General features: G+C 42.3%; 2 protein-coding genes across 3 annotated transcripts in view; both read left to right on the forward strand.

Moving 5' to 3' along the window:
- The window catches only part of LOC129857497 (OTU domain-containing protein 7B-like), a 31,821-nt gene extending 19,081 nt beyond the window's left edge, over nucleotides 1-12,740 (forward strand). Inside the window, exons 3-12 of the mRNA XM_055925818.1 lie at nucleotides 140-322; nucleotides 576-803; nucleotides 995-1,096; nucleotides 1,516-1,643; nucleotides 1,744-1,850; nucleotides 2,067-2,194; nucleotides 2,320-2,469; nucleotides 3,322-3,436; nucleotides 6,579-6,657; nucleotides 7,569-12,740. Of these exons, the coding sequence (XP_055781793.1) occupies nucleotides 140-322; nucleotides 576-803; nucleotides 995-1,096; nucleotides 1,516-1,643; nucleotides 1,744-1,850; nucleotides 2,067-2,194; nucleotides 2,320-2,469; nucleotides 3,322-3,436; nucleotides 6,579-6,657; nucleotides 7,569-9,053 (2,705 nt within the window). The 3' untranslated portion in view covers nucleotides 9,054-12,740. The remainder of the gene's footprint in view (nucleotides 1-139; nucleotides 323-575; nucleotides 804-994; nucleotides 1,097-1,515; nucleotides 1,644-1,743; nucleotides 1,851-2,066; nucleotides 2,195-2,319; nucleotides 2,470-3,321; nucleotides 3,437-6,578; nucleotides 6,658-7,568) is intronic.
- Nucleotides 12,741-13,373: 633 nt separating this feature from the next.
- Nucleotides 13,374-22,863, forward strand: part of LOC129857498 (myotubularin-related protein 11-like) — a 34,798-nt gene continuing 25,308 nt past the window's right edge. Inside the window, exons 1-2 of one of the 2 annotated variants that reach the window (XM_055925820.1) lie at nucleotides 13,374-13,600; nucleotides 20,785-20,854. In XM_055925820.1, the coding sequence (XP_055781795.1) occupies nucleotides 20,791-20,854 (64 nt within the window). In that variant the 5' untranslated portion in view covers nucleotides 13,374-13,600; nucleotides 20,785-20,790. Of the gene's footprint in view, nucleotides 13,601-14,481; nucleotides 14,963-20,784; nucleotides 20,855-22,863 lie in introns of those variants that run through there. The other variant, XM_055925819.1, reaches the window with a different exon arrangement.

Below are 22,863 nucleotides of genomic sequence, written 5' to 3' on the forward strand. Positions count from 1 at the left end.
GCCTTTACTTAAGATAACAGTCGCTATGGTTCTGTTGACATATGGTAAATATTTAAACTAATGACTGTTGAGTGGATCTGACTTTCATAGAATGCTTTGGCTTTTTCGGTCAGGTTTGACTTGTCCTTTTCATTTGCAGGGAAGAATTGGGATCTCACCGCCGCCCTCAGTGACTTTGAACAGCTGCGACAGGTGCATGCTGGGAACCTGTCGTACTCTTTTGCTGAGGAGAGGACGTACCCAGCCCCGGAGAAGGAGATGGCCAGGGTGGGACGGCCCCTTCTGCACCGTCAAGAGGAGGTGCTGCAAGGTGAGACCAATGGTAAGTGTAAAATAATATTTTGGGCATAATGTCACTTACTCACAACCACTTATCTGTTGTTGCCCTCTTGTTCTCCTCATTGTGATAAACTAGAACCCTCTCCTTTTTTTGTTTTGTTAATTCACTTTTTCTTTTTGTCAATTCTCATGTCAGCCTTCGTTGTATACTTTCCCCGTGTCCAATTTCTCTTTCCCACCCCTTCCCACAATTAACCTAAACTCCTCTCTTTTTTTTGTGATACCTCCCTCCGCAGCCACAGAGAAGCGTCTATCGAGAGGCATCTCCCATGCCAGCTCTACCATCGTGTCCCTGGCACGGTCACACGTCTCCAGTACTGGCAACTGTAGTAGTGAGCCCCTTCTGGACACTCCGTTGTGCACATTCCAGCTGCCCGACCTTACTGTGTACCGGGACGATTTCCGCAGCTTCATCGAGAGGGACCTCATTGAGCAATCTATGATGGTGGCCCTAGAGCATGCCGGTGAGTTTAACTGCACAGGTCCCACTGCTGCCACCAATTACAAATAAATGACTTTATTCACTTCTGAGGCAATCTTGTTAATTGTGTCGTGTAGATGACCGTCTACACCGTAGTTTCTCAGTACTGCACATGCTTTCTGAATTGTTCTTAGTGTGAGTGAAACCGCGAGTGACTGTTCTGTTTACGTTAAGGCCGACTCAATTGGTGGACACGGGTGGGACCTAACTGTCAGAGTCTATTGCCATTGGCAACGAGTGGGGACGGAAACTGCCTGTTGCATGCAGCGTCATTGGGTGAGTGTCATAGCCTTTCAAACAAGATCCAAATCTAACGTGTTAGGTCATACTCTGCTATGTCAATCAATGATGAGAGCTTCATTGTTAGCTGAAAGTAAGTCCTTGAATAATTGTGGTACACATTATAGCTAAGCGGCAGTGTCCTGCTGGAGAGGCTTAGCCCAGAGCAATTAATTAGGACCCAATTGAGGTGTAAACATTGTATGCAAAATGCCTTGTAATCCATCCTTAGAAATGGGATGTTATTTGTGATATTCCTGAAGCTAATGCCCATAATGGCAGCTTAGGCTAATTAAGAACAGAACTCCCACATCAAGCAACTTGCCTTTTGCCTTGAGTAAGGTTTGGATGTAACCACTGCTTTTCCTTTCTTTGGGATGGTGTTGTGTATACTATGTGCCTGTACGGCCTTGCAGGTATGTGGGGCTTTCATGACCGCGACCTGATGCTGCGGAAGTCTCTATATGCGCTGATGGACCACGGCCAGGAGAGGGAGTCGCTGAGACGCAGGTGGAGGTGGCAGCAGACCATGCAGAATAAAGAGGTGGGGAATTCACTAGGATGGATCCATGTGAAACTTAGTCCAAGGGATTGTTTACAGTCTCAACTTCCATTTCAGTGTATTGAAGTGTGTGTGTCCACAGTCTGGTCTGGTGTACACAGAGGAGGAGTGGCAGAAGGAGTGGAATGAGCTGCTAAAACTGGCCTCCAGTGAACCTAGGATACACTACAGCACCAATGGCAGCAATGGGTAAGACCTGTCTCGGACACCTCACACGCATTATTTATGTTAAGTATGTATACTATTATATTAAGTTTGAGGCATACCACATGCAGTTACAGCCCTTCATGAGCCTCTGTTTTGGAACAAAGACTTAAGATAGTAAGAGGAAAATGTTAGATAGTGGCTACCTATGTCACTTCCTGTGTGTTTCCTGATCTGACCCCGTTTGTTTTTTATTTTCAGGACGGAGTCATCAGAGGAGCCTGTGTACGAGAGTCTGGAGGAGTTCCACGTGTTCGTCCTGGCCCATGTCCTGAGGAGGCCCATAGTAGTGGTGGCAGACACCATGCTCAGGGACTCTGGAGGAGAGGGTAGGAAGACACATTTTGATATTACCAATTGGCTGCCTTACATCCATAAGCTGTGCTTTATGAACTTTAGTGTTGTAATGGATTGTGATCTTTTATGCTAAATTATATTCTCCTTCCCTTACCAGCTTTTGCCCCCATCCCATTCGGAGGGATCTATCTGCCCCTGGAGGTGCCAGCTGCCAAGTGCCATCGCTCGCCCTTAGTACTGGCGTACGACCAGGCCCACTTCTCTGCCCTCGTCTCCATGGAGCAGAAGGGCGGCTCCAAAGAGCAAGGTAATGTTACGCATCCATCATCAGCCTACTACAACACGCCAACATGTCTCATAGTGAAGTGGGCCACTTGAATAGACTACACCTCACCAAAGTGGAAATTAGAGGAACTGCACATCAATCATAGTCCCAAAATTGACTAACGTGTAAAAAAAATATTATTTTTGGACGTCAATGTTTTTCTAAAATGAAAAAGTCTGATATTAGGGCTACCTGTGACATCTCTGATTCCTTTGTAATATTTGAAGGTTCGGTTTTGAATTCAAGTAATTCCCTTGACTGACACAGTGTTTGTTCGTAAAATAACACTGACTTGACGTTCCGACTGAAGAGTAGCCTTCTGATCTCACATCAGTCAAACACTGACGCTAAAGTTGGCTAGCTTGCTAGCTACTTCCAGACACAAATGAGAGAACACCTTCCTCTGACCATTTTACTCACCCTAGAAGAGCTGGTTAGACTGTTCTCTTATCTAGAAGGGTTAGTGACTAACTGTCATACTGGCAACAATAAAAACATTTTTAGCCAGTTTTTACAGAAACATGTCAACTGGGTGTATGTCATTTGTAAATTCATTAATTATTCTTCATTCTGGGACTCTCAAACCAGAGTACTAATTGGAGTAGATTGCCAGTGTTTATGAACTCACCCCATGACCAACATCAAAGTACGCCTCCAAGACACAAATCTTGTCTTTTCAGTTCCATTTTCTTAATGAGGCATAGGAAAACCGAGGTGAAATTGGGCATTACAGCGCCTCTTTAATTAGCACTTTGCATCAGTTGAATGACAATTGCTGAATGAAAGAATGCCTTTAATTTTACTTTGATCATTTTTGCTCCCTCTCCCCCACAGTTGTGATCCCTCTCACTGACTCAGAACACAAAATGCTGCCTGTACACTTTGCAGTGGACCCTGGGAAGGACTGGGAATGGGGCAAGGATGACACAGACAATGTCATGTTGGCAAGGTATGACCCGAATCATTACACTTCAAATTGGGTCTGTATTACCCCCTCCCTAAACACACACAGTCACTATGTCCTCATATGACCTAGTATCCGTGGGTAGGGATTGACCCCTGCACCAGATTAGAGAAATGCTTGTCAGTGAGAGAGATTAGGACTAAATGCCTTCTATGATTGGAACAAGGGGAATACAGAAATAGCCTGAAATAAAAATAGCTGGATATTTATTCCATTGGATTAAGATTTGCTGTTTCAACTGGAATGGTGTACAAGAATAACTTAAATGGAATTAATACAGTGTCTTCAGAAATTCTTCACTCTCCTTGATTTCCCCCCCCACATTTTGTAGTTACAGCCTGAATTTAAAATGGATTAAATTGAGGTTTTGTCTCTGGCCTACACACAATACCCCATAATGTCAAAGTGGAATTATTTTTAAAAACATTTTTACTAATTAATAAAAAATGAAAAGCTGAAATGTCTTGAGCCAGTAAGTATTCAATCCCTTTGTTATGGCAAGCCTAAATAAATACAGGAGTAAAAATGTGCAAAAGTCACATAAGTTGCAATAATAGTGTTTAACATGATTTTTGAATGACTACCTCATCTCAGTACCCCACACATACAATTATCTGAAAGGTCTCTAAGTCGAGCAGTAAATTTCAAACACAAAGATCAGGGAGGTTTTCCAATGCCTCGCAAAGAAAAGCACCAAATGGTAGAAACATTTTTAAAAAAATAAGCAGACATTGAATACCCCTTTGAGCATGGTGACGTTATTAATTGCACTTCGGATGGTGTATCAATACACCCAGTGACTAAGATACACACGGCCTTCCTAACTCCGTTGCCGGAGAAGAAGGAAACCACTCAGGGATTTCACTATGAGGCCAATGGTGACTTTAAAACAGTTAAAGTTTAATGGCTGTGATAGAACTTCGGACAATAGTGATAGAATTCCACAATAGTGCTGAGCGATTGGTGTTTTTGAGGTCGTTTTGGTTTGATTAGTAAAAAATAATCACGTTTTTCAGTTTAGATTATTTGGGTTGAATGCTGTAACACAGAATAAAACAATGAAAAAAAGTCTCATGATGGTAGTGACTGTCCATTACTGCTTATAATTTATTAACCATAATTTATTCACATTACTTTAGAATATTTCAGTTGTGTATATTACATTTGTTTTATGGCTTTATTTCATTCCAAGTCTTCATCTCTGTAGAGCTGCTGCCTAAACTGTCAGACAAAAATCTATTTTTTTTTAATATATATATTTTAGTTCTTCAAAGTAAATAAGGCATGCTTTTATGACTGCTGTTTACTGTATTTTCAGGTATAGATGACTAGCAAAGCAACTGCTGCTTTCTATGTCCCCTCATGATCAAGCATTCTTGTCTCTTCTGTAGCAGGCGTAAAAGAAACACAGACCAACAAGTAGATGTGCAATGGTTTATGGTCATTGTAATCAATTTAGCGGCAAAAGAAACTCACACCTATTTAGGCGAGGTACTGGCTAGCGGAATAGAACACTTGAAAAATGAAAGGAGAGCCCCACACTAGAAATGCAATAATTGAATAACCTAAAATCCAACATTTCGACAGACAAGCTGTCTTCATCAGGGTATAATGACAAAACACTGCGGGTGTGACTCGTTTATATAGTGTCAAAGGACACACAGGTGTGTTAATTACCACATTTTAAGCACCAAAATATTTGTCAACTGGAAACTACAGCTCACTACTACATTGCTCAGTTCAGGCTGGATCGGATTTATCTCTAGAGAAACTGCAATGTGCGCGTTGAGCTCACAGGGGGATATTAAATGGATTTCAAATAATTGAACCAACATTGGTCAATGAGTTATTTAATTTAAAAAAAAAAATAATTACATTTCATAACATTTCTCAGCACTACTCCCCTATACTAAATGGCGGAGTGAAAAGAAGGATGCCTGTACAGAATACAAATATAGAATAAAATATTCCAAAACATGCATCCTGTTTGCAGTAAGGCACTAAAGTAAAACTGCAAAGAAATTAACTTTGTCCTGAATTCGAAGTGCTATGTTTGGGGCGAATCCAACACAACACATCACTGAGTACCACTTCATATTTTTAAGCATGGTGGTAGCTGCATCCTGTTATGGGTGTGCTTGTCATCGGCAAGGACTATTGAGTTTTTTGGATATAAATAAATGGAATCCAGCTAAGCACAGGCAAAATCCTAGAGTGAAACCTGCTTCAGTTTGCTTTCCAACAGACATTGGGAGACAAATTCACCTTTTAGCAGGACAATAACCTAAAACACAAGGCCAAATATACACTGGAGTTACTTACCAAGATAACATTGAATGTTCCTGAGTGGCCTGGTTACAGTTTTGACTTAAATAGGCTTGAATATATATGACAAGACTTGAAAAGGGCTGTCTATCAATGATCAACAACCAATTTGACAGAGTTAGAAGAATACAATAATCTAGTATTGTACAATCCAGGTGTGCAAGGCTCTTAGAGCCCTACCCAGAATGACTCATGGATGTAATCGCTGCCAAGGGTAATTCTAACATGTATTGACCCGGGTGTGAATACTTATTTCTGTATTTAATTTTCAATAAATTTGAGAACATTTCTAAAAATGTGTGGTAAACCGTTATGAGGTATTTTGTGTATAAATGGGTGAGATTTAATCCATTTTGAATTCAGGCTGAAACACAACAAAATGTGGAGTAAGTCAAAGGGTATGAATACTTTCTGAAGTTTGTCTGAAAATGGATTATAGAAACATTTGTATGGGGGCGTTAGTATTTCAGCTCTGCACAATTATGCATTCATGTTGGCTACATTTCTGACACGGTATATTAATTATGCATTAAGAAAGGTTACATAGTTTCAGCTGAGCCGTTTGGGGCTCAAGACTTGAACAGATGCCACGCCATTAGCATAGTTTGAATAACCTGCATGTTACCAGACATCACTTATGTAGCCTAGTTCTTATTTTCCTTTCTCTAAATGATGCATGTAATATTCTGGGAAGCAGACCTTTTCTCTAAATGTTTCACCCAACATGGTGTTACTGTTAGGGTCATGACGAGGCGATTTCACCCTCCGTTTGAACTTTGACCTGTCTGTCTTCCTCCCTCAGTGTGACCCTGTCCCTGGAGGCAAAGCTCCAGCTGCTACACAGCTACATGACTGTCACCTGGCTGCCCCTGCCCTGTGAGGTATCTTTTGTGTTTTCATTCACTAAGGGAGAATCCTAACTCTCAACACATTTCCCTCAGTCATGCATTGATGTCAATCGGAGACTAAGTGATCATTTGAGTTAAGTGCTGGTTTGGATTCAGCCCTGGTTGCAGATCATTTTGTAACAATAGCATACCTGAACCCCCCCCCCACCCCGCCACCCAAATAGTATCTGAATGTGAAGCTTAGATCATATGCTACCTACCTGGTTAAGTTTTTAGCATGTTATAATGGATGATTAAATTGAAAACAGATTTGAGAGCTATTAAATGTAGATAAGCTATTTACAGTGTTACATAACTGTGTGGGTTTCTGTTATTATGTGGGTTGTAATTTTCCGTTTTGATCTAGTCGGTAGTCATTTCCCCTCTGCTTCACAAATCCCATGTGAAAACAAACCACACATAAATTGACGTCACACTAAATGGTTTGAGTGGCCTTTTCGTGCATTCCAATCTAATGCCGGAGAGACAGAAAGGATCTCAAACTCATGGCAATTTCACCGTTAACCTCTAGTGAGAAGTAGCAGTAGAAGGATTGCTGTTTTCTAGGCCTTTCCAATAAAAACGAGAATGTTGGCGTTACCTTTAGCTCGTCGGTTGTCACGGTTATGGGGCTTGGCAGAGAGGACCGTTTTTACAACTGTCCATTGTGTGAACTAGAGTGACGTCTTCATTGTAGGTCACACCCTCTCCAATTATAGCGTACATTTTCCAATAGAATTTATAGAAATGGCAAAGAAGCTTTCTGAACTGAGTCATCTGTACCTCTCACTCCTGCTCTTAATCTCTCTGTTGCTCTCTGTGTCACTCACACCTGCTCCCTGTTTCTTTTTTAAAATTACATTTCTCTTCCCTATAATTCATCATCGGTGTATCCGTTCTTTCAGCAGGCACCTTTGGCCCAGCCCGAGTCCCCCACCGCCTCTGCAGGAGAGGACGCCCGCACCCCTCCCGACTCAGGAGAATCCGACAAGGAGTCGGTCAGCAGCAGCTCCAACGGCAACGGGGATGCAATGACGACAGCAGGGGCGGCCAGTGCAGGTGGAGGTGTTTCAACCAAGAACAGCTCCTCCTCCTCCAGCTCGTCCAGTAACAGCTCGGCAACGTTGACGGGTACGGGGGCAAAGGAGAAGACCAAGAAGGAGAAAGACAAAGACAAGAAGAGGGCTGACTCTGTGGCAAACAAGCTGGGCAGCTTCGGCAAGAGCCTGGGCAGCAAGCTGAAAAAGAACGTGGGCGGGCTGATGACGGGGAAGAATGCAGGAGGCGGGGCCAAGCAGGAGGGCACAGATAAGAAGAAAAGTTCGCTGAGGGGGCGGAAGGGCAGCAAGGACAGCTCGCCTTCGGCCCACGCCTCCGAGGACTCTGGGAAGGGCTCGCCGTCGTCGGGTAGCGAGCGTCAGAATGGCACGGGCGGCGGAAGCAGAGAGTGTGACCCATATAAGTACAGTGCCGACGTGAAGGCGAGCCTGGGCATCCTGCGGGCGGCCATGCAGGGAGAGAGGAAGTTCATCTTTGCTGGCCTGCTCACCACCAGCAACCGCCAGCCCTTCCAGGAGGAGATGATCCAGCGCTACCTGTCTGACGCTGAGGAGCGCTTCCGGGTAGAGCAGGAGCAGCAGCGGAGAGAGGCAGAGCGGAAAGGAAGCACCAACGGCATCCAGCAGCCAAAGAAGGAGGCAACGATGGGCACAGAGGTGGGCTACCGCACTTATGAAGCGAAAGAAGAGCCGGCTGAGAACTCACCGCCCACATTCAACCACCTCAAGTCGTCTTCGTTCAGCCCCTCGCTCTACTCTGGCGTGGTGCCCATCCCCCGGCCAACCTTCATGGATCAGCCGCCCTCCTCGGCCCCCGTCCCGCTTACTCAGCACCCACACATGCACGGCTACATGGAGACGCGGCGCCAGCTTGCAGGCGGCTCCCCAGCCTCGTCTTATCCCGGTCTGCCTTCCTACGCCACCCTCCCCCGCCACTGCCCCATGGCGCAGGGCCCCCCTCACCCCCAGTACCACCCCCCACAGGCACCGGTACCCCTCAGCCCCTTTCGCCTCATCCCCTCTTCTTTCGCACCCTCGTACCTCCCCGAGCACGACCCTCCAGACTACCCCACCTCAGAGCCTGTAGGCGGGGGCTACACTAACGGATTCCGGGACGTGCGCTCCGGCCTGGATGTTCCTCGCAGCGGGCCTCTCCCGGTCAGGCACTACTCCCTGGGCAGCGCCGGAGGCCTGTCCAGCCTCCAGTCCAGCCGCTGCCGGACGCCCAGCTGCAACTACTACGGACACCCCGAGACGGGCAACTACTGCTCCTGCTGCTACCGAGAGGAGCTGAAGAGGAGGGAAACGGAGCCGGCCATCCACAGGTTCTGAACGAACGGACGGACTGACCAGAACTGGCTGTGTGGCCACCAACCACAAGGAAACTGATGGATGAGGTTTCCTGCTATAGGACGATACAGAGCCTGGCCCTCTCATCGCATCACTTCCTTCTCTAAAGGCAACACTGTGTGTGGAGAGCGTCCTGGACAGGATCGGTACAGTGACTGGAGAGAAGGTGGCTGGCGGCTGCTGCGGCGGGCGTTAGACAAAAGGACTGTGCACTTCTCTTACATTTGCTGTGGCTCTTATGCAGGCTGTTTGTGTGTGTGTGTGTGTGAGAGAGAGTGAGAACTTCAGGCTCTCCTCCGCTTTGTCCCCTTGTCACCTTGCAACTGTCTCCTCCTGGTGGAGAGAATGTATACGGCAGGCGATACACGCACTCTTACATCCACATTACACACACAAACTAACACTGCACAAGCACAACCTGAAACTTCTTGATTATCACTGCTCTATATGTGGAGACAACCTATATTTGGCCCTGTAAATTGGTGGTATTTTAACATATGAATCAGCCCTTCGATGTCTTGTTAGTCTATTCAACCAGAGGGTTAGAGATGTATGCAGACGGACTAGCCTAGGGCATTACTGTTACCGGGTGCTCATGTATGACTTGGGAATGATTGGAGCTCTTTCCTGATGAGTAGTTGGGTTTCTTTTGCTTTGGTCCTTGCTCTTGTAATGCAAATTGAAACCACAGTATTATGTTACAGTAGTTGCTGTTCTGTGGGCTGCAATGGCGCTGCTAACGTTCCAGAATGCAACAGACCCCCTCTATACAAGTTAATCTCAAATATAAACAGGCAAACAGATAGCCCTATCCACCCTTAAGATGCTTTTTATGGCAAAGTAACCATCCAATCTAAATTCACCATTGTGTCCAAACCATATTTTGTCCAGATGTCAGTCAAGTACATTTTAACATTTCTACCATTTTTAGATATCTCCCAGTATCAATTATAGAACAAACATGGCAGAGTACTGTGGTAGATATTCCAAATGACTAATATACAGTATTTAATAAGGTTGCTAGAATCTTACTGTTCCTGACTTGTTTTTGTCATTTTATATCCACCATGAAAATGAGGCATTTCAATAATGTGCTGGTACATTTCGGGTCATCCAACACTACTAAACCGGCATTCAAAACACAAACTCCCCTCGCAATTTCAGCTCGGCCTCAAGGTAATCAGTATATGCAAAACTGATAAACGTTCACATTTTGCTTGAAAAAGACACTGTCCATTGTAACATTGTCCACTTACATTGTAACTGTCAATTAGTCTCTGCTTCTCTTGTGGCTGAGAAAGGTAACAGGTATTTCCTGGAATCTCGTCCATAGGGCTGTGTTACTTTGGTCTAAATATTCATGTAACTTTTCGTGAAATCCTGCTTATGGCAAACCTCAAATTCCTGACATGGACACTCCATTGATACGATTCAAAACAAGTTGGATTGTTTAACCCAACTCCCCTTCAAGTCCTATTGAGGGCATTGTGTTGATTCCAAACAAGTGACTGACCCCTGTCGCTTAACCTCTTTCTGCACAAATTCAAGCACTTTCCTAATGTCCGTAGACATTTTGTTACCGTTTTGAAGGTATCTGACTGTTATGTTGTCCTTAGGTCATGTCAGAACTGTAGACACTGCCACCTCTACTTGCGGGAGGGCAGATGCATGGGCTAGAACCCCTTCTCTAAGGATTCAGTTACCATGGGTACAGCTTTTTGGTGCCAGTGTTGTGGTTTAACTCTATTTCCTAGTTGCCTTTTTCAGTCTCTTGTCCTTGTGGCATTACAGTCTTGTTTGTATGTTTTACAAAATGTGCATCAGGTGTACACTACTCGTTTTGCTGCAGTTTCTCTTCTGGTATGTTTGTACCCTACTCAGTGTAAAGCCCCTGTTTTAATTATTTTCATTTTGCATCCAGACATGGAGTCATTGTTCGAAGTTCAGAACAAAGCAATTTAGAGATCAAATGTAAAAACATATATAAATAATAATTCTGGAGATTGGAACATATCACATTTTTTAGATACCGTCTTGGTCTCATGTTACTCTCAATGATTTGCAAATTAGGAATTGATTGTTTTTCTCATCACCAATGTATTACCACTTTCTCATCCAAGCCGTGTTATTACCAATGAGCCATGTAGACTCATGAGGAAGACCAATCTTCCTGACTTGATAAACAGCCGTTCAGTCTTTTCACTTGAAGCACAATGGTGTGAGAATATCTGTATGCAATTCACTGCCTTGCCCAATGGATGGCGCTCTTGTATTTGTGTTCAATGTTCCTGGAAGTTTCCATGCCCTACTTAACCAAAAATACAAAAGAGAACAATTTTCAAGGGTACTAAGATTTGAGTTTATTTCCAAAAATACAATTTGCCAAGGGTATGAGGGACTTTAAGTAATGTTTGTCTTTTGAAATGTAGTTCAAACATGCGGCTCAAAATAGTCACCCTTTAAGGGATGCTCCATGACTTTGAGGTGGCATGTGCATCTTGAATTGGAACCAACCATTCCCCACAATACCATTATGCTATATCCAAAACAATATTTCTCTCTCTGTGTGTGTGTGCTTACGCTGTGTGGAACCTTTTTGCAACAAAAAAATTGCAGCTCATAAGGCACAAACAAGAGGTCATCTTTAATGGAAAGATGATGGATAACTAAGAAGTGTGTGTGTGTGTGTGCTTTCTCCTCTCAATGTAATAATATTAGCTTACATCAACTCAATTTTTTTTTAAAGAATTGGATGGCTTACAGACAACATCTTGAACATTTGACTTATAGACTGCAAACATTTTTGTATAAAAAAAACAAATGACAGCGAGGTTGTATATGTTGGAAGTTATTTTTGTAAACCCAAAGTTTTACAATGTTTTTAAAGATAATCTATATTGACGGATGCTAAAATGAGTGGAATATAAGCTTGTAATAGCCTGGGTTTATGGAGGAGTCAGTATTCACCAGAATGGACAGTTTGGCTGTCAAGGTTGATCACAAAAGAGCCTCCTAAACTCAAAGGTTTCTCATTAGCAAACTAGTTTCCTCATTGCTGACCTGATGATATGATTTGAGAATATATATTTATAGTACGATTTTTTTTTTTTTCAGAAGTTTTCTTTTGGAATGTTTAGTTGAGGAACTTTTAGTATGTTATGTGTCAAGCAGACTGGCTTTTTATTTGTTTGTTTTTATTTGAATTTTACGTGTGCATTATTTTTCACCACCAATCCATGCAATGCTAACACATTACGGTAATGATTCAATACTTGATTGTTGGTGTTTTCAACCTATGCTCTTGCTGCAATCCCTCTAGGAATAAGATGGCTTTGAATTTGTTTTACAAAGTAACTGACCCATTATTTTTATATTGTACATTTTCTCTCATTTCTATGGGACAAAATTGTCATCAGCAACATGAACATGGGATACTGTAGTTGCATGGGACTGGAACTGTTGCATGTAAATGACTATCCATTTAACCAAATTTGTGAATTATTTTGAGCTGATTTGGGCTGTCCTGGTTTTTTGACCTGTTTTTTTTTCTCTCTCTCCTTTCATGTTTGGAGAGGAGAGGCTGTGACAGTGCAATCTGGATGGAAAGAACATCTTATTTTTATTTTTTTTGCACTGTTTGAATAAATTCTCATTTGTATTTCAACAACATGGTGGCAATCCAAATGTTTTACTCTGTTTCTGACTGTTTTTGGGGGGTTACAAATGTATGGTAGGTATTCCAGAGATGTATTGAAAAGGGATTGTCTGTTTTTCAATGTACTCATTGGATGTACAATGTTGGATGAATGGTGAGAATTGGTATTATCTTGATCTAAGGATGATGTAATTGTGACACTATTGATTTCAAATCTCTTGTGGCCAGACTACTTAAACATAAATGGTACCGTAGTCCAGTACATTTATCGACCAAATTACACCAGATTTTAGTTCTGGGTTAACTGCGATTTACATTGTTAGAATCAATGTGTACATCGATTCATCTACATCTGATGCCAGCCAGTAGATATAAATGTTCAAAACTATTGTATTATATTGTCCAATTATCAATTGTGTTGAAACAAGTCTCTCTCTCGCTTGGTTGATTAAACAGCAAAAGCTGTTTTTACGTATTAGAAACAACTTGTTACAGCATTACACATTAGAAGTAACTTTCACCCAGATGATACAGCTGACAGTGTCTGAAAGCTGTTCTATGTATTAGAGAAATTGGAGACCCTTATGTAATATTGAATAGGGTCCCATGTGGTAGAACGAGGTTTGGATTTATAACTCGTTCACAAGGACACGGTCTCCCCACCTGTCTGTGAGGAGGGACAGACTGTACTTTTATCCATTTTAGAATTTCTATTTGCTCATCGAAAGGAATTTCTTCAGTACAATCCCGCTGGAATATTCTTCCAATAGCATTTGTCTGCATTACTGCAGTACTACCTTTCTACATTTGTCAGTTCAGATGACAGTGCAGCCGTACCTCAGACGCTCATCATTTACCAAAGGATCAACTGCAGGTACTGTATCACTCATATCCATCACTGGCCTGTGTTAAGACTAATGCCTACAAATGGGTGCCTTTTTTATGGGTTGTAATCTTGTGTAGGTAGTTTACTACGGGTAATTTATTTAGATTTTGAAATAGTATTTTTTATATTGCTTCTGTGCTCTTTAAGCCTAGTCATCCTCATGGGAATTTCTTGTTTACATCGTTGCTTCCATTCTCGTTTGAAATTCTCAAGGTAGGCGAGAAGTTGAATACTTAGTGACAATGCCCTTTTACAGAACACTACAAATGCAGCATCCAATTCATTCTACATTAGTAACATGGGTATAATGATTTACAACTATTTTATAAGCATGTATGATCCTGTAAAATGTTATAGGGCTGTTGATGTTAAGTATCTATATTGAAGTTAACGACGGGACTACACTATCACATTTTTATTTCTGTACCTCAGGCTGTTTCGATACTTCTAATTTCAGTGAATCAGTTTGTCAATTACAAATGACTAATGTAGCATTGGAGGCAAAACATTTGTATTTCTAAATATGTGTATCTGTGTATAGGCCTGCATTCAACAATTTATTAAATGGCCCATTTGAACAGTCTCCATTTCCATAAAACTAGGCCTACTTCAAAAGCTCTACATACTGTCTCTCACCTTTCCTAAATTCAAAATGTCATAGCACAGCGTTCTTCATAGTCCCGAAGAACTGAACTGCTTTAGTCCCAGTGCTGTGACACTTCATTCAACTAATCTTGTTTACCTGAATAAGGTGGCTTAATTTGCAGGATCATTATTGAAGTACAAACTACTGATGAAAAAAATGGGATCCTATTAGATGCTTTTTACACTGCTGGCCCTTTAATAAGAGGCTGTACTGCACTTGCTTTTTTCACTGGTGTGTCATTTTAACTATGGCGAGGGAATCAACAAATGGAAAGGAATGGATACAATCAGCGGTAACCATTTCTTCCACATTCCAGTGACTAACAACTATAGGCAAATATTCCTGACAGGCTGATTTATGTGGGGCGTGCTCTACACAGTAGCCTACATGTCTGGATTCTTTCGGAAATGATAACCGTGAAAGAAACGAAATTAGTTTTCTAATTCACAGAGACCACCTCTGTTCTCGAAACCGGTGATGCAGGGTATCGCTGACATTCGAAGAAAGTGGACCGTTTCCTATGTTTTGCTGATACAGACATGGAGCGATTACAGGCCCTTTTTCTTCTCGCTATCGAAAAACACGTAAATTAACTAAGGTCTACTTTCTATATTTCGCTCCGAGAGAGTTGACTTTTGGACGTCAAAATGTTAACGGGATCCAAAACCACGTTCAAAGTGAGACAGATGGTTCCAGATATAAAGGTAGGCTTTCGACTCAATGTTTTAATATTCTGTTTGATTTTTTTCGTGTTCTGGAAGGTAGTTTGCCGTGGGTTAACTTTAGCTACCAATGAGAATAATAACTTTGTTCCATCGTTGGTGGACTATATAAACGGATGTAGATTCCACCTAGATATCTTGCTGTGTTCAGAATGGTTAGTTACAATTTGTCCAACTAATTTGACAATGTCTCGAATTCTATGAAACATTGTAAGACGTATGTATTACTTGTGGAAACAGTTGAATGGTTTGATAACCTACATTCCACAGACAGAAGACTGACGGCATTTTATTCTTACTGTCTGGGACTAAGGCGGTTGTTTTCCTTTTATACAGCATCCAAAAGAAGCTGTCCATCGTAGCATTCTTTGTTTTATGCACTAGGTTTCTGTATGGTAAAGAGACAGGCAGCACATGTGCACTGATTAATTTTGCTTGTTTGGATTCTATTATTATCCATACCAAATGATGGCATGTGCTATGAATGCCCATATGGTTAATACGGATTTAGAGAGAAAAAATATTTTGAGCTGATGGACTACACAAACTTAAACCCTACAGACAGTGTACAGTTGCATACTGTACAGTATTATATGAGAAGAATGAAATGTGGGAATATGAATTGAATACGACAAGTGGGATTAGCCTACATATTCAAGAGCTTGGATCATTATGCGTAGTGATGCCTGTTTTCTTAAATAACTCCGAACTCCTCTTCAGCAGCACCTCTTGATTCTTAACTTGGGCGGACAGGAAGCAATCATCCAGGAAGCTGCTACCATCACACGTTATCACCAAAGGCCTATATATATTTATTTATTTTGAACCTCAGAGAAACCTGTGGGTTCTTCACATTCAGGTTTATTTCTGAGATCCTTCATGCGTTGGGGCCTTTTGTTGTTGCACAGAACATTGTGGTGTAGCCTGGATGGGTCTGTCTGCACAGGTTTACACTGTTGATGCCTTCACGTCTGTTATACCACCACAAAGGGATCAACCTTTTACTTACAGTATGTCACGCCCGTCTTTGGGGAAAGTATTTTGTAAAGGCAGAAGCCATGCAGATTTACAGAGATACAAGAGATTTGGACATCATTGCATGGAAGACTGTCTGTGTGAACACATTCGGGGCGAGGGATATGTCTATAAACCCAATACAATTCAAACCAATCTAAATCGAAGAACCTTGGTGAAAATTGGTAGACTGATGTATTATAGTGATGATCATAGCCTAGATATTTCATTTGAATTTTATGCTGGTGTGCTCGTGCGCTCTGTGCTGCTTAGCTCAACCTCCATGGTTATTCTGAGAAGCCGCAGGGGGAAACGATAACAGATGCCTCAACTCCACCCTCAGGCATTGCTGCTCACGTGTGGAGTGGGGGTGATGAGCGCAACATCTGCCTGTTGCCATGGCAACGACAGCCTGAGGAGCAGGAGTTCTTGGATATAAGTGTCTAACAGAAATAGCAGTTTCTTTTAGCCACCTTGAAAATAAACGTTTGCAATGTGGCTGCAGATAAACATATGGTGATGTCCTGAATATTATACACCTACACACTCTGGTTTCACTACCACTAAAGTGTTGAGGTTTAGAAATGCACTGAATGGAAATGAGGAATGAGTTGTCTATGGATCTAAAACCTTTGTCGTGCACATGTTGTATTTAAGAAGTAGGCTACAGTTTGTCCCAATACTGAACCAAATTCATTTGTGGAATAAGTGTTGTAACTCTTGTGTATGTAGGCTATGTACAGTAATACCAAATTAGTTACCATTGAGAAATGGCATAAGGTTAAGCAAAGTCCTGCCATCCATTTCACATCACATGCAGACTGGTTGGGTTATAAGGAGGTTTGCATGTTTCTGTTCATAATTACAGTCCAGGCTTGTTGTTTTCTCTCACTGTCTTTCCCCTCCCTTGAGTTGTTCAAATGCTGGCTCCTCAGCTAGCTAGAATCTGGAAGCAGTCAGTCAACCACACAACACCATGCAAGTCCCACAGTAGTGAAAATGTCAGAGGAGGGCTCAGCTTTATTCAGAGTGGCTGGAGATCCATGAGGGCTCATAAAAGAAAGCCAAAATGGTATTCACACACCTGGTCCCATAGGGCCAAGGCCAACGATCCTGAAACAAGCTATGGAACTGGCGGTGCTTCCCATGCGGAAACTGAACAAAACCATGCCGTCTCTCATTAGTAAACAAGATGTATGCTTGTTTTCAAGGATTTATTGATCGTACATTGGGTGATTATTAACCAATACTGCTATCCCGAGGGAAGCGTGAAATAAGGATGGTAGCCTGTTCCTGTCCATTTCAAATGGCTAGAATGTTTTGGACAACACCCAATGTGGGAGTTGAATGTTTATGAGTTGCTGGAGTCACAAATGTTTGTTAAACAAGAAGCACATTTAAAACACGAGTTATTAAAACCTGTCCTGTTATTACAGTCTACAAATAGACATACTTAAGCTATGAACTGACACATGCACAAACAGTGACAAATAGAGGCTTGAAATACATACCGCAACACACACCCTCTGACACACACGTGCCCCACACACAGCCTCTGATTGAACTTTGAACCCTCCTTACACAGGGAGTGCATCATTGAGTATACAAACAGTTTCCTTCAGACTAGATACACAGTTTAATTTAGAGGGATATAGAAGAGGATTAGAATGCAAAATGTCTCACCATGAGCAGCAACTCATTTGGACTGTCATTAAGGGCAGTTAATGAGTGTTTGTTGCAGACCACGTCTATACTGAGGTCGTTATAATGATATAAGGCCAAGACGCCATAGGCATTACTATAAATAGTCCCTCTACCTTCATTTATATGGAGAGTAGTGGGCACATCAGATTCCATAGGGAGAGTTATAGTACTGCTTCTGCAGGCTGTAGAGTAAGCTAGTGGTTCAAAGCTGCATTTTAAGCAGGGCAAGTGGATAATGGCATATGAATTTACGATTCATCAAAACATTCATATTTTCTCCTATATGTTTAAATCACTTTCCTTGTCTTTTGTACATTCCGAGGTGGAATTCTCAGTAGTCTATTCCAGTGTGGGATCTCTTTCATTGTTTTGTCGTTGGGGTTTTGTTCTCTCGGTATAATAAAGCGTGTGAGGTGACTATTTCTGTTGTAGGAAATGTATTACACTGTCGTAGACGCTCCTTGAAAGCAAAAGAAATGAGGCAGCATTAAAGCAAAGCCACGGCTCACGACTAGACAGAAACGGTTTTGGGTTTCAGGACGACTTTTGTCTGGTGTATGTTTCAGGAGTTGCTCCAAATGGGGAAAGAGGTAAAACACTTTAAAGCGAGTCCATGTTTAGAGAAAAGACCCAACATCCTTGTTTACATTTTTTGAGCCCCTACGACAAAGCCACAAACCTGCTTATTGATGTGAGGAAATGGACAATACCACACACACCTACAGGCTAACCTCCCTCCACAGCAGCACCACATGTTAAAACAGTGTGTTTTAATGATCTAACTAGTAAAAATGTAACTACCTGAGCTACACACAGGCCCCTTGTTGGCGGGGGACGTTGTTCAACCCTACAGTGTGAGGTTTCTGTGGTGTTGGACTGCCACTTTCCTTCCACCAGTAAGTTCGGTCTAGTTCAGGGCAGAGGAGGTATGTTCTCCTCTGCAGAAGAAGTCTGGCCACAGTGGCAAGGGGAAGCCATGAGCAATGGAAACTGCAATGGGCCTTGGCTGCACTCCCTGAGGAGAAAGGGAAGGAGTGCAGGAGGGAGGGAATGAGTGATCGAGTAGTACACACACGCAGAAGCCAGATACTTAAGGGAGAGTCAAGGAGTGAAACATCAGCAGAAACAGAGCCTCGACATGTGGTTATTCATTTTGGGAGGTGAATTGGTTTTAGGACTCTAATTTGGGATTTTTCCTCTCCCTCACCGATTTAGGGTTCCAGTCATTTTCGTCTAGACAGCTTCACCTCGCCCTTCTCTCCTATCTAATCTACCTGCTGACTTGTTCTACCTTTGTCTAGTGCAGTTACTCTTCATGTTATGACACATTTTGTTGTAGTTTATTTGATGGGTTTTCATTCTATTCTTCCTCAGCCTCCAATGTAGTTTTAGCTGGTGGAGCAGTTTGGAGAATTTCTGCTGTTGGAATCCAAATATGTTACCTGAACTACAGAATATAACACATTACCAAGGCACAGAAACCGAGTTTGTTAATATTAGTAACTCCCAAAAGGGTTGATGATAGGAACTGAGTTTCAGATAATAAAACAAGATCTAAATATCAAAATAAGTTCAGAAAAAGAGCGAGGAATGCAGCTGTGGGTGAAAACCAAAATTTACAATCGTCTGCTTGGCGAGCAGAAACCAAGAACCCTGTAAAGTTTTAGTGTTCTCCCTTGTCATTTAAAAACTGTCTTGTTTATCCACCATGCCCTTCTGCTAACTCAGGTCTTGGGTGGAGGATTGAGTCAATAAAATTGGTGGAACAATAACCCTGTCCAGGATGTCTTGATATGACCCAGGACTTCATCTTCTGTTTTGAGAAAGTCAGGACTGTTAGCCTATTTTTGAGATGTTTGTTAGAGCCCATTTCTGAGGTTTTTGTTAGGGGAGTTGGCAGTTTGGGGTTGGGGTTTCTCTCTAACTGCAGCCAATACATTTGGAAAATTGATTAACCACATGACTTCACTTGAGAATTGACACTTGTTTTCTGAGGCAAGAATTTAAAAGCTGTGTGATTTGATGATGGGAAAGAAGCTGAAAACCAATACTACTATTACTCAGATGTGCAAGTTCTGTTATAGTTATTGTTGACAAGTTCCTCAAGCTCCATATTCTCTAGCATTTTCAGCCACTCGAGTATTCTGCTAACATTAGCATGATGCTAGCATCATGCAAATGTTAGCAGAGTGCTCTTGACCTTAGGCCACTGTTGACATCGTCAGTTGGGCATATGCATTTCACAGACAAGGCAAACAGCTATGCTATGAATGAGTTGAACTTACAACCTGTTTAAGGAGCAAAGGTTATCTTTGTATAACGTTCTCGTGAGGTTTTAGCCACTGTCAATCTAAAGGAAACCAGAAGAGTGTCATACGTTCTCATTAGCATGTTAGCACACAGTTCACTTCACCTCTACATTGTGTGTGTCACAAGAGTTATAGTAACCTAAGAGTATTTGTCACACAAAATAGTAAGTTGTTTTTAGTTCGCAAGCCAAAAAATATGTTACTAAACTGGAGCAAAAATGTAACATGTTTGTGAATAGTGGCCTTGTAGGCAGTGAAGAATTGCTGAGTGAGTAGTCAGTACCATAAAGATTCATTGTATACTTTATAGCAATTTCCATGTCTCTATACTGGACCGCCAGAGTGGTCATTACCAGAACAAACAGTTCCTTTTTCAATGCCTAGGCCTATATCTTGTGCATTGTGTGATTTCTCCACTATGTAAATGGTCTTCTGTGGTGGGTGGGAGCTCAGGCTAAATGGGCCCATATGTGCTAGCAGCTAGCCAGTAGTCCGGTAATAGCAACCTGTGGTTCTATGGGATTGGATTATGCCGCTAGCAGAACAGCCTGGAGTACTTTGAGACCGCATCAAATCATACAGTACAGAGCAAAACAATTAATAAAACATGGAAACTGAGAGTCATCATGGAGCATTGTGGGATTGGCTATGGTTTTGGGGAATGTGGTCAATAAGAAAATCTTGAGTTGAAGCAAAATCACATTAGTATTTGTTCTCTTATTATTTTTGATGGGATGCAGTAATAACACCAGGTCTGTTCTCTGTTCCCCCCCGCAGGAGAGGATGCTGAGTCACAGTGGTGTCAACGCACGGGGGAGAGATATGTTTGGACTACGCTGCTTACCAGGTAAGACCCAGACTGAAGAGCAATGTTGAATATGAGGCTAGTTCCATGTGACAAATACAGTAGCTATACGCGTATCATAACATGTGGGTCTGAAAACACAGCGTCAGCCACATCTCATTAGGCAAGTCCATCTTCTGAAACTGCGCCCATCTGTATCTCTGTTTTCTTACTAAATCCTAGTGCTAAGCTACTGTAATGTAGCCTCTGAGAATAGTGTGTCAGTGTACTGTGGAGAGAAGTGCTGCAGGCCCCTGCCCCTGGTCATAATCTCAGTTTCAGCAGCACACCGCAGCAGGAGCTTTCCAACTGGAATGTTGGCAGGCCAGGGCCCCTCCAGAGCCAAGCTAATCTCTAACGATTCATATCAGCAGTTATTCACAGCACCTCTGTGGGAGCAGTGTGTGTGTTTCCTTGTCCCTTTCACTTTCAGCTCTCACTTCCACCTTGTACCGCTGACCTAGACACACCCCTCCCCGTCCCTCCTCCCTCACTTCCCACTTCATTCACTTTTTCTGTCTGATTCAGAAACTGTTTTTATCTCATTCTTTCCAGACTCTCCCAGTCTGTTTGAGGGTCACTGTGGACCCATTCTGAGTTGTTTTTGTTATCGCGTGACTGTGAAATTCTGTCCGTCTGTCTTTCTTTCTCTCCGGCTCTCACTTCCCTCTTCTTCCCTTTCTCTGACCAATTTTCTGTGTCCTGCCATGGCAGATTTGAAACACATCTGGTCATGGAAATCTGCCTCACGTTAAGGCAGAAAGGATTCATCCAAATTGGAAACACTGTCATAGTTTCTGCGAAGGAGTTTTCTCATGTTGGAAACTGACTTTCAGCTCTGAAAAATGTGCTACACACACTTTCACAGATGCACCACGCAAGGGAATGGGGAATCTGTGGAAGCAAACTGGGTGAAAGGGTTCACGTTGAAGCATCCCAAAGACACACAGACAGTCGGAACAGTCCCAAGCCTCAGTGTACTGTATACTACACAAACTTGCGTGCCATTCATCACAATCTCAGATAACATTCGGACACAGGACAGGGGAAACCAGAGCGGGCTCCAGGGGGTGAATGGGTCAGGGCAGCACAAACAGCTATGGGTGGATAGATAGATAGATTGTGTACCTTTTGAATGTGAGGGGCCTACTGTAGATCCACAGACAAAGCCAAGTGGACAGGACCCTCCTCAGAGCATGACCTTAATCCCCTGATCCATGCGCTTATGTTACACTGGATTTGGTTTGGTGTCAATCATTGGACTGTCACTGCTGGCCTTGCTGAGTGACAAGAGAAGAGCAGGTCAATATCTCTGAAGAATATACAATTGTATGCTTTATGAGCTCAATTTGGATAGCGCACTAACTACCTAAAGACGTAGCGAAGAGCTCTGTGCAGTCTGTGTGTGTGCATATGTAATTTGTAAGTCGCTCTGGATAAGAGCGTCTGCTAAATGACTTAAATGTAAATGTAAATGTATACATGTTTTCCTACATTATCAGGACCACAATGTCTTGACAGGTCACCAGAATGTCCTGACAAGGTAGGAAAACAAGAAACATTTAGAAAAGTCAGGACTTCATGTCCGGATTTTGTTAAAATGATATTTTAGGCTTAATTATTAGGTTTGGGGTTAAAGTTAGGGTTATATTTAGGTTTAGGGGTTAGGGAAAATAGGATTTTTGAATGGGAATACATTTCTATTCCCCAAAAAGTCCTGTAAATTTATGAAAACAAAGCTGTGTGTGTGCTGTTTCATCAGACATTTCATGACACCGCTCTGGTAAACCTTTTGTCTTATTCTCTCCCATTGGTTAGCAGAGGGCCAGAAACGTCTCTTCTGCACGCACATAGGAACAAAATGGAGAACAAATGTGGTTGTAAACAAATGAAATTGAAAATGGAGCATTTGGTTCATATCACATTCAGCTGTGCTCTCTCTGGCCCGATTTCTCAGGTTGTTCAATCCACTGGCAGAACACCAATGGACTAAGAGAAAGATAGCCACAGTG

The sequence above is a fragment of the Salvelinus fontinalis genome, chromosome 6, assembly GCF_029448725.1.
Source record: "Salvelinus fontinalis isolate EN_2023a chromosome 6, ASM2944872v1, whole genome shotgun sequence".
Taxonomy (NCBI): Eukaryota; Metazoa; Chordata; class Actinopteri; order Salmoniformes; family Salmonidae; genus Salvelinus; species Salvelinus fontinalis.